The sequence below is a fragment of the Monodelphis domestica genome, chromosome 1 (genome assembly GCF_027887165.1).
Source record: "Monodelphis domestica isolate mMonDom1 chromosome 1, mMonDom1.pri, whole genome shotgun sequence".
In the NCBI taxonomy this organism is placed as follows: Eukaryota; Metazoa; Chordata; class Mammalia; order Didelphimorphia; family Didelphidae; genus Monodelphis; species Monodelphis domestica.
In genome coordinates this window covers 725,867,028-725,882,907 of record NC_077227.1, presented here as the reverse complement: position 1 = coordinate 725,882,907, position 15,880 = coordinate 725,867,028, and the positions used below count along the sequence as shown (strand labels likewise).

General features: G+C 41.3%; 1 protein-coding gene across 3 annotated transcripts in view; it reads right to left on the bottom strand.

Annotated features, from left to right (window-relative positions):
• The window catches only part of LOC103095661 (zinc finger protein OZF-like), a 35,151-nt gene extending 19,656 nt beyond the window's left edge, over positions 1 to 15,495 (bottom strand). The window contains exons 1-2 of one of the 3 annotated variants that reach the window (XM_056813502.1): positions 13,303 to 15,495; positions 12,664 to 12,785 (exon numbers count right to left, since the gene is read on the bottom strand). In XM_056813502.1, the coding sequence (XP_056669480.1) occupies positions 12,664 to 12,785; positions 13,303 to 13,351 (171 nt within the window). In that variant the 5' untranslated portion in view covers positions 13,352 to 15,495. Of the gene's footprint in view, positions 1 to 1,049; positions 12,786 to 13,302 lie in introns of those variants that run through there. The other 2 variants (XM_056813503.1, XM_056813507.1) reach the window with 2 other exon arrangements.
• Positions 15,496 to 15,880: the final 385 nt, after the last annotated feature.

Here is a 15,880-nt window from a genome sequence, read left to right as displayed (position 1 = left end):
GTTCAATCAACCAAACCCAAAGTTCAATTTTGTGCAATTTTGTGGTCTGGAGGCTTCTTCATGGTGGCTTCTCCAACAGTTCAGTTCTGGATTCAGAGAGGTAGCATCTTCTTTACCTAAAATTCTTCTCAAAAGGAATTTAAACTTTGCAATTTAAATAATGATTTTTTTTACATTCCCCCGTGTTGTGGGTAATTGAAAGATTCAGAATCAGTTAGGGATGCATGGCTGAGGTATGAGGTATATGAATCAATTGGCAAGAGATATTAAAAAGACATCAGAAAATCCAAAAGAAAAATTTCTGGATGAAAATATAGACTATCAAAGTCTTATGTGTAAAAATTCCAAGTAGAAGAAAAATAAATCTATAACAGGTCCTTCAATCAGGGCCCAATCAAAATGATCTAAGTAATGATGCATTTACCCAGTCAGTGCCAGGACTACAGAAAGGTACCACACTATGAGAGGCAGAAAAGAAAGGGACCAGATTATAGAAGCCAAGTTGGAACCAAGGTTTTGGGGATACTCATCTGTGAGTATCTTCAGAGTGAGTGTAGATACAAGGAAAGCCTATGTCTTAACACATGTTAAACATAGTAACCTCGAGTCTTCACACTAGGTTCAGGACCTTTGTATTGGCCTAGAAGTGCATCAATCCATCCTAGATTGGCCTTTCTTTGGCCCTATGAAATGGCTCTTATGTGTATATCTTGTCCTGGAATCAGACAGAATCATTAAGCAAAGTCCCATAATTTTTAAATAATTAGTGGCATCGTTTTTATAGTCATGAGCTTTTTAGGGCATGCATTAGCAAATGTATCTTAAACTTGTAGCACTGAAAATCAAAAGGTTAAAGAAAATCTTAATACTGGTGACATGTGCTTCAAATATAAAAAAAGAGAGAAAAATAAAAATAAAACCTGAAAAAAGTATATTGCACATGCAAGAAAAATATAATAATAAAAGAGCTTTAAAAATTCAAAAATATAGATTATAACCATTGACACTCTGTGTCAGCTAAGAAAATATAAAATGCAAGGCTTTCTCACCAAAAAATGAGATCCATTTCCTCTTTGTATCTGGCCATGATCACTGTGAGTAGAAGGCAAATGAATTGAACAAGGTTAACAATTTTTTCATCTTTAAAAATACAGTAGTACAAATATGTAGATATCACAATCCCCAAAATTCTCAATAGCCCAATTAATTACAATAGCAAACAAACACACTTTCATATTTCACATAAGTTGCTGTATGACATTTTTAAAACCTATGAATTGATGGACATTTGTCACAATTTTTACAAACAGCAATCTTTCAACCTTGGTAATAAACATTTTTTTTTTAAACAAAGTAAAACTGTCTAGGGTTAAGAACATAATCAAGAAATCTAGATATAATTCTGATGCAAGTAAAGTAGTGAGCTGAAGAGTATAAATAAAGGGGTGCTCCTTTTGGAGGCTTTTTAAGGGTACAAATGCCCTGAAATTAACTGCCCAACTTCCATTCACATGTGGGAAGGTTGGGGTTTATAAAATGTATTTCACTTCAGCTAATAGGCCTTACCTCGTGGTAGGGGCAGGCAAAATAACCAGATTGTTAAAAAAATTCCAACAATCATATTTAAAAAACCCTTAAAATCAAATCATTTGAGGTATTTAGCACATTAAATTTTCCAAGGTTGTTAATACAATTATAACCAGTTCTGAAGTCCATCTATCCTCAGCAAAATAGAAAAAAGCTGTTTTTTCATATATGGGCTTATTCACAATAATATTTGTTCAACACAGTTATAGGGGAAAAACAACAGAATTTTAAAACTCAGTACATTCAAAATAAATTCAATCAACCTTCAGTTCACAGAATAATATTCAATCCAGTAATATATGAACTTAAAACCACAAAGTTATATCTTAAACAAAAAATGCAATAGAATACAGAGATTTTTTTATAAACCATTGGAGTCTGAAATGCCTTAGAATGTAGCCTTTAGTCTCTTCAAAGTTCCTTGGGGTTTTTTTTTTTTTGTTTGTTTTTAATTATCCATTTAAATGTCTATTGTCCGAAGGTAGAGTAGTAAAGGCTAGGCTATGGGGTTCAAGGGATCCGTCCAGGGCCCCATAGCTGGGAAGCATCGGATGCCAGATTTTAGCTAGAGACCTCCGGTCTCTGGGCCTGGCTTCCAGTTCGCTGGGCCACCCATTTTCCTCCCCAAAGTTAAAGTTGAATCTTTGGGCTGAGTCTGCTCCCAGACAGGCAGGTAAAATCAATGAAATTGCCAGAAGAGTCAAAAATCCTTTTAAACAGCCCATTGCTTTTTAGGTTTCTGTTTGAAAAGTCTGTTTCTGATCTCTAGTCTTTTCTCTCTTTCCCCTCTCTGATCCCGCAGTAGCCAATACCCCCAGCCACGTGGAGGCTTAGCCTAAGGGAAAATTACCTGGTCTCCTTTCCCTCTCGTCTCTCCCCTCCACCCACGTGGCCAATACAGTTACCAGCTGGTCGCAATGAGTCCTGAGATCTGCTCCAAGGATCTGGGTGGTGAGTCAGCTGGGTCGGAGGCCAGATGGGTGAGAGACAGACCGCCGGGGTGGGTCGGGCCAGGAGCTGGAGCACAGCTCAGGCACCAGGTGAGAGGCCAGGAGCAGAAGCAGGAGCCAGAGAGGGCCGCAGGCAGGAGCTGATCAAGATGGTTTTCTAAAGAGCATCTCGGAGAACCTTGGCTTTAAAAAAAAATTCTCTAGGCTAAAAAAATTTTGAGAAGTTCTCATCCAATCTAGTGGTCGCCATCTGTAACAGTTAAAATTTAGGGGAGATGGGGAGACTGAGGCAGGTAGAAATTAGTTTCTCTCTGCAAGAAGTATTATATTTTTTAGAGGTTTATTAAAGGTTAAATATTAAAGAATATACAAGTAAGAAACATGTGCCTAGGCCAGAGGCCTAGACAAAATAACCTCACATCACGCAAGAGACCGCCTGCTCCAAAACGGAAGTCCAAAAAGCGCCAAGAGCCCCTCAAAAGACTTTGAATCAGTTTAAATCCCTTCTACATCTCGGCCCAGGTGAGATTACAAGGCATTCTGGGGAAGTGGAGCAAAGGCTCATGGGGATTGTAGTCCTGTATTCGAGTCTATTTTTTACAAAAACTAATCTTGCCAAAAGGTTTTTACAATCATATATGTCATGCCATATCTGGCATTGGTAGATTCAATAAAACAAACTTGGATTGCCCAAGGAATTAGTATGTTGTAGAGTCTATAATAGCTGTTCTATCTGTCAAAAATTCAATCAGGAAGCATTTAGAAAGAAAGGTTTAGGAGGGAGATCTGCTATAAACATGAACCACTGAGTATGACAAGCCATTGCCAAAATATCCTGTCTTTGCTTTATGATGAATGTCATTACTTACTGGAATATATTTAGTCATTTTGCATTAGGTAATACAGAAAGTAGAGTAATTATGCCATCAATGGATCCCTGGGTACAGTGAGATAACTGATTGGTCATTTGAAAATTTGCAGGTAGACTACATTAGCATGCCTAAAGCAGAAAGTACAAGTTTTTCTTGGTTTTGGTGGACAAGCTAATGAGGTGGTCTGAAGGATTTCCCTCTACTACAAACACAGTAGATTTTTAAGTGAAAGTATTGCTAAGAGAGATTATTCCTAGATTTGGGATTCCAGTTTCTATAGACTCAGACAGATCACACTCTCCACAGGAAATATTAAAGCAAGTCTATGAAAACCTAGGGAAAACAGCAAAATTTCATGTGCCATATCATCCCCCAAGCTCTGGACAAGTTGAGAGGCTAAACAGAGAAATAAAGACCATAATGGGAAATCTTTGTACAGAGACTCATCACAAATGGCCAGAAATACTTCCAATGAGATTATTCTAACTAAAAATTAGACCTCAAACAGATTTAAATGTATCAGTTCATGAAATGTTATTTGGCCATCCACCCTTGCAAGCTAAGATCTGTAAGACTGCTTATGCCTCAATATTAGGAGGTGGTATGCAAATTGAATCCTGCATAGTTGCTTTGCAAGAAAGAATAAAAGAACTTCATGACATGGGAGTGTTAGTCCAATCTGGTCCTCTGGATTATTCTTTTCACAATATAAAACCAGGAGATTCAGTCTATATTAAGAACTTTGTGAAAACATCTGCAACACAAGAAAACTGAATTGGTCTTTAAAATGTATTTTAACTTCACCTTCAGCAATTAAGGTCCTAGACAGAGATTTATGGTTTCATTGCTTGCACATAAAACTTGCTCACAGCAAAGACAAAGGAGAGAGATAGATATAGAAGAAGGAGAGGACATAGAAATCATATACATAGAGGAAAGCTGAGAGATTATATCAGGCAAAATGAGTTTGCAGTCAAAAATTCAGTAAGGAGAGGACGAATCTATGGAAGAGATTCAAAAAAAGAAGAGGATAACAGCACAGAACCAGATGACAGCAGAAGAATTAGGTAGAAGGCAGCTGATCTGAGGCTAACATTGCACAGAAGAGGAGCAGAAGGTTAACAGACTCATGACAGTGAGTAACTTAGTATATTTCCACTTTAGTTGCATGCAACACTACATAATGTTACCAAAAACTGTGAAGGCAGAGGAGAGTCAACAGGCAACATAAGGAGAGTCTGAAGAGTTTGGTAGGTATGGTTACATCCAACATGCAAATAATTAGGATACATTTCTTACTAAATGTAATTAGATCTTTAATAAGCAAAGTATCCATGTAGATGAATAGGTACCATAAATATTGGTTAGGATAACAGTAGATTAGCTATACACATTAGGATCAATAAGGTCTTACATATATAGAAGGTCGGAGTTGTGATACTGTTTAGGTACCATCAGACAACATATAGGGATATGTAGAGAGATTAAGGTTTAAGATTCACATAAGGGTGGTGATCTGAAGAACACATTACACACATAAATAAATAGGTCTGTACATACACGTATATAATTTGTAACATAGTTTGTGATGACAAATTATAATATAGTGAGTGTACATACATTTACATATGTATACATATTTTGTATATGTTGTAAGATATGTCTATATATGTAAATTTCAATGCCCATAGTTGTTATAATGCAAAAGGTTTTTTAAATCTGTACATATATGTAACATACATTCATGTAATATATGTATATATGTGAGGATTCTGTAAATTACATGTGTGCATAGTGAAAATATTGCAAAACTTGAATTCTTAGATATGTGAAGATGGGATTAATTCTTCTCTGCCCATTTTAAGATTTAATCACCAGAAGTGTATATACCCCATGAATGCAAAAGTGGGTGATGAATCAGAAACCACTGACTGCCCCCTGGGCAGTCCTAAGCAAAACTATAAACTATAAATGATCCATGTAAAAGTAGAGGAAGGCACAGGAAGTGATACAAAGAAGCATCTTTAAAAAGGAGTTACAACTTCCTGTGAGGTGTTCTTTGTTTTTTGGAGTTCCAAGTTTGAGTTGGAGGATGTGAAGATTCTGCTTCATGGACCCGAGACCCTGGACTTAGTGAGACTGTTCTTAAATCTCTCCCTTTGAACTAACATGTGGGTCAGTGAAAAAGACTGACTCCTTTCCTGGATTTTCTGGAGGGACTAGTCTTAGGTGAGGCCTCCTCTCTTGAGAGAGGCTTCATGGCTGAAGTCCTTGCTTTATTCATCACCAGGCCCTCAGCTCAAGTCTGAGGCCCCTCTAGCTGAGGACTAATTAGCCCTGCCTGGGTTGAGCCAGGGGCCAGAGCTACATACTTAGTGTGTTGAATTAGATATCTTACCCTATCCTCTCTCGATTTTCTTACTTTCACTTTCTCCTCTTGTAAATAAATTACCATAAAAATCATTTGGAATTGAGTAATTCATTCCTGGAGACCATACTTTTGAATAATTTAATACAACCCTTTAATTTTAACCCCTTACATTCTGCCCTTTACATTATGGATGACCACATAGGTTGGGAAGAGTACCCTTAATCTCCCTCAAATTTTCTTGACTCTTCTTTCACTCTTTACAACCTCCTTAAGTCAGTGTTTTAAATAGCTGAGTCTGCTAGACCGCTTGAGTAAAGGTAGTGAGTTCTGTTCACCTGTTTGTTTTTAGAGTCATTGTTAAGCTGAAATTAACAAAGTTTTAGTCTTGTTTTGCTCCTGGAAGTCCTTCTCTTTTTCCAAGCCCCACATGTCTCTAGAATTAATTTAAGTGAGAAGTGAAACCTGGGGAGATCAGTCAGGAAGAATAGCATTAAAGTAACAAAAGTAACTGGTCCTTTTTTTACCCTAAGATGTTTTAGAGCACAAATGAGCTAAAAAAAAATTATAAAAATATTTTGCCCCAGGCAAAACTCAGAAAAGTGGCATTGTTCCCTGCATAAGGAAGCACATGGTGGGAAGTGTGACAGAAGCTGGCACTAGGGGAAAGGTGCCAAGCTGAAGAGGATGGATCTTTCTCCTCATCGGGGGAGGGGCCCTAGGAGGTTGGAATCTTGAGGAAGCAGAAAGTTTCCTCTGAAGAGCAGTTGGTCTCTTAGTTTGGAGAAGCTGAAGAGGGAGGGCTGGTTAAGAATTTCTCCTGAGGGTAACCCACCTTTTCCCTGCTTGACACTGGAAATCTTCCCCCCAAAAAATTTCCCAGTTATTAAAGACCACTGAAGAGAAACTTAAGAAAGACATTTGGAGTCTCTGTCAGACTTTACCTCAGTTCCTGTTGCCCTGGGTCTCAACTGGGGCCAAGGGGCCAAACCCAGGGTCAGTCAACCTGACTTATCTTAGGGGGCTCAGGCTGCCAAAGCCCGAGATCCCCCCAAACTCAAGGAGGGAGGGAAAATGGATTTAGCTAGAGAAAGAGACCCCTTCTCCCCACTTTCCTTTCCCTGTCAGCTATTCCTTTGTATTACCATGACTGAGTTAATTGATATTAAAATAGTTATCCTTTCCCCAAATTTTGAATCAAGTGTGAGTGAAAAGCTTCAAGGAGGAGAGACATCTTTTTAAGAAGAAACATTTAAGTCTCTTGTAGTGGAGGAGGGACAAGAGGGATAAGATCAAATATGGGAGAGCAACCATAGCTAAGGAGGGAAGGGTGAAGGGGGGAAATCTTCTAACCCCTACTCCTCTCTCTGAGCCAATCTTAAACACCAGCTGTCTCTCTTAGATCCTATTTCTTTAAAAACCCTTCAAACCTTCCTCCATTACAGAAGTACTTGGTCAGAAGCATGTGGTTCTAGCATTTTACACTGGGGAAGGGAGTAGGCAGCTGTCTCCCGTTAACCCTCCACTTAGCCTTCAGTGAAAGGATTTCTGCCTACTCTCTACCCATCTTACCTTTGCAGCCAGATACTCCATTTTGGTTTTTGGTACATTGGACTAAATTACCACTTCTATCACTACCACCACCACCCCCATCCCACCCCAACTGTCATGCTACCTCTTGGCCACTAGAGGCCAGTATTGAGCGCTCATCTTTTTTCCCTGTTAAGCTGGCAACCCTTTTGCAGTGCTGCTTTTCTACCACCAGAGGGCAGCACCAATAAAAATAATAATTATCAAAATAATAAATAAATGAAAAAACAAAGTAATTAAGAATAAAATAAAAAACATTGAAAATTAGTTTCTTAATCTCTTGATTACAATGCCAAGCAGCATGATTGCTACTCTGCAAGAAAGCCTTCTGACTTTTGTCCAAATGGGAACCTTTAAGGTTTTGGAATGCCAACTTCTCCTTATGTTGCTAGGAAATTTTCTTTTCCTGATCCTAAATGTAAAGACTCAACAGGCTTGCCTGAAGAAAATGCAGGCCGAAATTCAAATTCAACCAGACAATTTCAAGCACTTCTTGCATGGTCTAATGGCAAAGGATTCCACCCAAAAAAGTCTGATTTTTGCATACTTGTTCCTGAACTACCAAGAAAGGAAAATCCTATTTCTCCTGAAAAGCAGATGGAAGACCCTTGACCTATGTCTCAGGTGAAGAACCTCCACTCGCATGTTGTGCAACTCCTGGCTAACCCTACCTCCCTTTCCTGCTCCTTTTCCTGATGCCCCGCTGTCTCCTTTCTCTTCTCCCATCCCACGACCAACCTCAGCCTTGAGGAAACATAATCCTCCTACCATATAGATTCCTACCTGTACTGCCTAAGTGTCCACACAGACAACTACTAAGAAACCACAACCATTGACTGATTCCTATAAAGGCCTTTTTCCCATAAGGGAAGTGCCTACAATAGGAAGCAATGGGGCTGTGTTAACATTAAAACAACATACACCTTTCACATCCCAAGATATAAAGGAATTAAAACACGATACACCTAGTTATAAAGAACCGATAGAAGAACTGTTAGAACATGAGAAAAATAATTTCTCATTTCATTAAAGCCCTCTCAAAGACACTGGTCCTGTCATCCTTAACCTAACTCTACCCAGTGGGTACCTCTCTTGTGGGTTGAGTATGAGGGAATTTCAAAGACAGCCTCAGCCACAGATAGTATTCCTCCCTTTTATCTCTCCAGCCCTTCACAGTCTCTCAGTCCCTTCACCTCCTCCATTCCCTGTTACCAACCCTTCCTTATCCCCAGTACCTTTCAATATTATAGTCCATCCAGTTTAAGCTACCAGATGTTGACAAAACCTAGCACCTGTGCAGGTGGAAAATGTGCCACACCTGAGCTACATTCCCAAACATACCTTACCTACAGAGGCTTGGGGGATAAATTTGGCTGAGACTCACACTGCGGGTTGTTTTTTTTTTTTTGGAGCTTTGTCTTTTGGTAAAGTGATGCAGGTGTCACTTGAATGAAAGAACGTATTTTTTTTCCTTCTTTTCCCTCTCTTTTGATTTGTTTTGATTTATTTATTCTATATATTTTTAAATACTATGAGTATTTATTCATTTTTACTCCTACACACCCAAACTCAGGCATCAACAGTATGAATGTAAAACTCCCCACTGGATTTTATGATCATAATAGTATTAGCCTTAATAATTATTTTTATAACATGATCATTAATTTTGAGCTGATAGTTGTGAACCTTAAAAATTCTCGGACCCTACTTCATAAGGTTAGGATTGTAAACCTTAAAAAAAAATTCCCAGACCCTACTTCATAAGGTTGGGTTAAGACCATTCCCCATTGGGACCATTCCCCATTTGGGCAGTGAAGCTACTTAGATCAGTAATGTGAGAACTCTACTTCACTATACTTAAGCATGCCTTAGGGGAAGATAAAGTTGTAAACTCTTTGCTGAACAATGAAAGTACTTAAACCCATACTTATAGTAGTACAAAAGTTCTTAAGCTATGCCTATTTTAGGACTAATACAAAAGGGTGCTAAGTACCTATAAAGGTCAGGCAACTTGTGAACTTATAAGGAGCAAAGAGGTGAAAACTTACTCAGAGATTCTAGTCTACTCAAGTGTGAATTACTCAAAAGATTAGTCTACTCAGGTGTGAACTAAGAAGGGTCTGTCCTTTGAAAAACATCTACTGTGATTGGTAGATGTGAGAATTTAGGGGAGGTGACATAGGAGAAAATTCCCTTTAAATAGGAGCTCAGATTCATTCACATGGATATAGAGATTCAGGCACTGAGCTGGTGGAGTCAGCTGAGATGAAGCTGGTCTGGTGTCACTAGAATCTTTGCTTGGACAGATCTTGTGGTGAGTGATTAAGAACTGACTGATCTTTCTCTAAGGGCTTAGGCCTGGGTTGGCCAGGGCTGCCCTGGGCCGGCTTATCCTTTTCTCATTATTTCCTTTTTCTCTTTCTCCCTCTTTCTTAATTCCTCATTTGTATTAATTAAAATCTCTATAAACCCAGCTGACTTGGATATATTTGAATAATTGGGAAATTTTCCCTGGCGACCACCTTAAATATTGATTTAAAAACAAGACACTGTAGTGAAAACATTTTCTGCGGTCACAATTTACTCATCCACTCTTATATCTGCTACAATTTATGTCTTCCACTATTTTAATCACTACAGTTTATGGCCTCAACTATTTTAACTCTTACATAATCAAATAATATGGTTTGCTTTATATGAATTGTAAGCATTAGCTAAGAAAATGCAATTTATGGTGGTATCAAATTTGGTGAAAGGCATTTTGACTTTAAGCCTATAGCCCAAAAGTTTCTACTAAGCCCACCACACCCAGTTCTATGTATGACAAAACAGTCAGTAGGGAAGTGGAAGGCTGCTCTTGGGGACAATATCAGTCATCCAACTGCTGATACCTCCCATTAAATAATACTTGTCAGCAAAAACAATTAAACTCTGACCCCATAGGGTAGAGGCCTTAGAAAGAACGGCCATAAGACATAAAGTTACCACTGAAAGTGACTATTTTTGTACTTTCCAGCTTATTCAATATTTGAATCATTCATTAAGACCTGCCCATGTGAAAGATTTTGTATTCATTCTATTTTAATTTTGACTGTATTTTCTGTCTGTAATAGGATACTATGTCATCAGATTTTTGACCAGAGTTCAGCTTTATAGTGAGATGGGCCCTCTCCCAATAGGCCTATTATTAGCTTGAAATTTTTATTTGTGGAAATTAATTGTTCACCACAATAGAGACCTCACCTCCTCAGATTTCAAGGGCATGTTTGTAAATCATGGAGAATATTCTTTTAGAAAGGAATTCCAGAAAATGACATTCACTAATGTGTAATAAACTTGAAGAGTTCCCTATTACTACCGATAAGAAATGTCCAACTAATAATCTTAAGAAATATATTAAATTAGGAATGTCCTTGGTTCCTGAGTCTGTGAGATGTGTGATTGATAAACTGAACCCTGAAGCAATTCTCAATGCTTTAAAAAGTTTGAAAAAAAATTAAAAGTCAAGACTCTCTACAAAACACTTGTGTATCACCCAAAGATAGTTCAATCATTATATCAAGTCATGAATCAAAACATGACATTGATAGAAGAGAATGTGGATTTGAATTCATAATAATGTAACCTGACATTATTATTGATTCTGTAGTTGAGTTCTGTGTACTGGTAAGAGGATGCCTGTCCTGGATTGCACATATTTCATAAAGATTGCCCTCTGTGTAAAGAAATTCTTATCAACACACCTCCAAAGGGATTAACAGTATGCTCTCCAAGAGGGAACTGTTCCTTGCCTTTATACCACTGATCATGAACGAATTCATCATATATACTCCTATAGATAAGTAACTGCAATGACAATTCTTAGAAAGAATTAGCCTCAGGTATGAAACTATGTACCAGACATCTAGTAGAATATGGGCCACAGTATTAGAAGGGATGAAGATTGGGGCATTAGAATACTAAAGTAACTCATGACATCAAAGACAGCTGTTGTAGGAATAAAAGCTTGAGGTCTGTGTAGCCATTTGGGGAAACTGACAGCTCTGAAGAAGGAACTAGGATAACTGGGAATGGCGAGTCAATAGCTGGCCTGATGAGAGGACACAGGAAACCACCTCAGCTGGTCCAAGTGCTGTTTGAGGCTGTGAAGATTATGCCAACTCTGGGCTCTTGAAGGATTGTGATCAAGATTGGTTCCTCTGACCTAAATAGACTGATAGCTCTGGAGGATTCATTACATTTTCTTCTCTTAACCTTGTATTAAACTGAGAACTTGGGAGCAAATGTTCAAACCCTGGTGACAAAACACCACCAACTATTTCTTAACTCCTCTGTATATTCTAACCTGTTAATGACTTTGCTACCTATCTGTCAAACACCCATAAAACACCCTGCCCTACATCTCTATGGGATCTTTGCTACAGGTATGGTGGGTGCCATCTCCAGCTTTCATTTCCCACAATTAAAGTTTGAATCTTCAGCTCAGAATGATGGTCCTTACAATATTTTGCATGAAGGGAACAAACATTGAGGAAGTGCAGGAACCAACCAGGTAGGGTGGAGCCAGGGGTTCGCACAGTTTAGATATCTGCCCCATCCCTCACTGGTCTTCCATGAAAAAGAAGTGGTCTTTGATGCTACCTTCCTACCAAGGCCCTGCATCACACACACATACTTCAGCTCTCACCCAGGGGTCCTGATCTCCTCCTTTGGGTAGGTCTCTTCTGCCAGCCCACTCCCTCTCTGCCATCTTGATGCCAGCCCCTTCAAGGCTCTTTGCTCCTTGAGCTGGGGAAGTACAATCCCATCTTCCACGCTCCTCACCCTTAGCACCTAAAACTAAGATTCTTCTATAGTCAGTGTGGAATGGCTGTCAGAAGGGAATCTGGGAGAGAACATATCCCACACTAGTTATGAAGCCTCCCTGGCAAGCCTCACTGACCTGTCCGAAGCCCAGGTTATAGAGTTGAGAAGCAGAGAATGTCCCTGTGCCATCCCTGCAATCTCAGGACAAAGGGCCATCACCTGCTGGTGGAAGGCGTCACACTCAAAGGTGGATGAATAAATGACAGCACTTGTGCCTGTCAGTCTAGAACCTGGGCTGGCTTATTCAGGCAGAGGCTACCAAGGCCCTGGAAAACCCCAGAAATAATGTGCATGTGGGAGCAGCCAGGGTTGACCCTTGAGGTCACACTGAGGAAAACAGTGAAGGTGGCTTGGGAAAGACAGAGGTCTTAGTCATGCTGGATTCTAGCTGGGGGAAGCTTGGCCAGGGCTGGAGTGTGACTGCACTCACCTGGGATGGAGATCTCTGGGTCCCAGGGGCCATTCCCTCTGGCTCTGGGGAATCTGCTTGGGCCAGGCTGTGGTCCATCAGGGAGTGGCTCCCCAAGGTGAGGAGACTTCCTCTTAGTACACCTATGGGGAATCAGAGAGGGTGAGGTCTCAGAGGAGCTTGGAGCATCCTTCCCAAGGTCTCTCCCCCAACATTAGGAAAGAGGGAGCATCAGGCTTGGAAATAACCTTGGACTGGACAGGAAGAGGCTTCCCACCCTCTCTACCACCATCTTTGGCTTCATTTAATTCACAAACTGCACTGAGTGGTGTGAGATTTAAAATGGTTGAGGTCTTAAACTGCAGTGAGTTAAAATGGTGGAAGATATAAATTGTGATAGATATAAGAGAGGGTGAGTAAATTTGACCGCAGAAAATGTTTCACTACAGTGCCTTGGTTTTTAAATCAAATATAAGGTGGTCGGCAGTGAAATATTCCCAATTATTCAAATACCCAAGTCAGTTGGGTTTTATAGAGATTTTAATTAATACAAATGTGGAATTAAAGAAAAGAGAGAAAAAGGAAATAAGTATGAAGGGCCTTAAGCCAACATGGCCTAGACCTGAGTCTTAAGAGAGAGATCAGTCTTTTAACACTCACCACAAGGTCTGCCTAAGCAAGGATTCAAGTGACACCAGGTCAGCATCATCTCAGCTGCTTTCACCAGCTCCCTCCTCCATCTGAATGTTTCAGAATCAGTCCTTCCTCAATCTGAATGTTTCAGAATGAGTCCTCCTCAATCTGAATGTTTCAGAATGACTTCCAGCTCTTCTCTGAGCTCTTATTTTTAAGGGCAAAATCTCCTATGTCAACTCCCCTAAGTTCTTCCATCTACCAATCACTGTAGATGTTTTCCAAAAGACAGCCCATTTTGAATTCACAGCTGAGTAGATTAATCTCTTTAGTAAGTCAGAAAAAAAATGCTGCTGTGTCTAGGAATTTCATTAAGAGAAAACCTCTGAGTAAGTTTTCACCTTTTAGGTCTAAGTAGTTTATAAGTTGCCCCACCTTTATAGGCACCTAGCATCCCATTGTATCAATTCCAAAAACAGGCATGGCTCAAAGAACTCTTTTCCTTTATAAGTATGGTTTTCAAGTACTTTCATTGTTTAGCAAGGAGTTTTCTGCCCTAAAGCAGTCTTAAGTAGGGGTGGAGTAGGGATACTCCCATAGCAAGGAGTTTTCACATTCAGGTAGAGTTCTCACAATCTGGTAGGGAATTATTTCAAGTAGGAAATTGGAGGATTCCTCAATGTGGAGTAAAATTTTTAACATTCATAAGTCTGTGAAATTTTAAGGTTTACAGTGGAAAGGGTAGATGGAGGGAAATTCCTAGGTAGAGAGGTTACTGGGTAAAGGCAGGGGAGGAGTGAGGGAGGTGGCTAAGGATATCACCTGGGGGTCGGTGAGAAAGTGTTGGAATCTCTTCATTGCCCAAAATCAGAGCCCCTTCCATGCATGACACGTGGGTATTGGCATCCTCCCTACCCCCATGGTCATGTTGTTCTCTTCTGCCCCCTTTGGCCTGTGGTGACCTGAATGTTCCCTTTAGGGAAGGGCTAGGACCAGACCACGACAAACCCGCCCCATTCTATGACTGCATCCCCTTCCCCTGCTGCCGCCAGGCTCAGGGGCTGTGGGATCCTTCTTTCCCCTCTCGGATGGGCAAAGCCCTGCCTTGGCTCCTAGTCTACTGGCACTTCCTCATTTCTCCCTTTTCTATAGTCTTTTCAAGTGATAGACACAGAGAAACACACTTGAGATACAGGCATAGAGAGAAGGTCACACAGGCGCGCGCGCGCGCGCGCACACACACACACACACACACACACACACACACACACACACTCACTCACTCACTCACTCACTCACTCTACCCCGCCGCTCCCACCAGGCCTTTCTCTCCTCTCTAGTAGTTCATGGGAACACCACTGCCCCACCCCGCCAATCCCGGGCTCAGTAACCCGGAACTGGTCCACCTGGGTCTTCCCACTTCCCCAAAGATAGGATACCAGAGCAAGGAGCCTGGGCGCGCTTGCGCATTGACTCCCAGTCCCGCCCCCGCCCCCCTCACCCAGCAAAGGCCCAAGAATCACACCTGGGAGCCCACAGGAGATTCCCAGCATGCCTTGGGAATTCCCCAGAGGGAGGTGCCAGGACTTGGCTGAAGTCAGGAAATAGGTCTTCTGGGAAATGGAGTCCTTCTGCCTGGGACCCTGGGTTTAGAGCGCTGAGGGGGAGGGGCTATCCACGAATTCTCCCCCACCTGGGAGGCCTCAGGCTGCTTCCCCCATCCCCCTTTTTCCTTCCAACCCAGCTCTACTGCTGCCTCATTAGAATGCAAACTGCCTCCAGCTAGAGCCTGGCACACACCAAGTGTCTAATAAGCGTCTACGTCTTATCTGACTGCTCAAGCAACGGATCGAGGCTCCCCACGGCCTGGGGAAGTAATGCCAGGATTCCCCCTTCTGACACACACACTAAAGAGACAGAGACACTTGCAGAGCCGTCGTTCTGCCCATCACACCCATTTACACCGGGGTTCACGATCCCTGCCCTTCCTCTCTCGTTGCACAGACGCATTCTCTTTCGCTCAGACTCACTAATCCGGAACGGGTCTACCCTTCTCGGGGAGTTAGGGAGCAGAAAGTCTCAGCTGTCACAGCAGGGAGCCTGGGCCGCCCCTGGCCACTGACGCCCTCTCCTCCCCCTCGCACCCTGAGAAAGATCCAAAAAGCACAGATGTGCACCCTTCCCGGTTGAGACTACCCAAAAAAGCATCCCAGCATGCCTCGAGGCTGCCATATTGGAGAGGGGCCAGGAAACATGTATTCTGGGAAATGGAGTTCCGTATAGAAAGAGCTGCAGGAAGTCAGGACCTCGGCATTCTGGGAAATGTAGTCCTCCTGTCTGGGTTCCTGGGTTTAGAGTCTTGGTTGGGGAGGAGTTATAAAGGAATTGGTCCCCCACCTAGGGGGCTGCAGTCTTCTCCCTTGCGCTCCCATTTCACCTTCCAGCCCGGCCCTGCTTCTTTAGCCTGGAAGTTACCTCAGGATGGGGCCTGGCACACAGCAGGTGCCTAATAAGTGTCTATTGATTGACTGCTTGATTGATCAATGGATCCATCCTCCCAATGGCCTGGAGAGGTGGTGCTAGGCTTCTTCCTTCTGACAGAAGA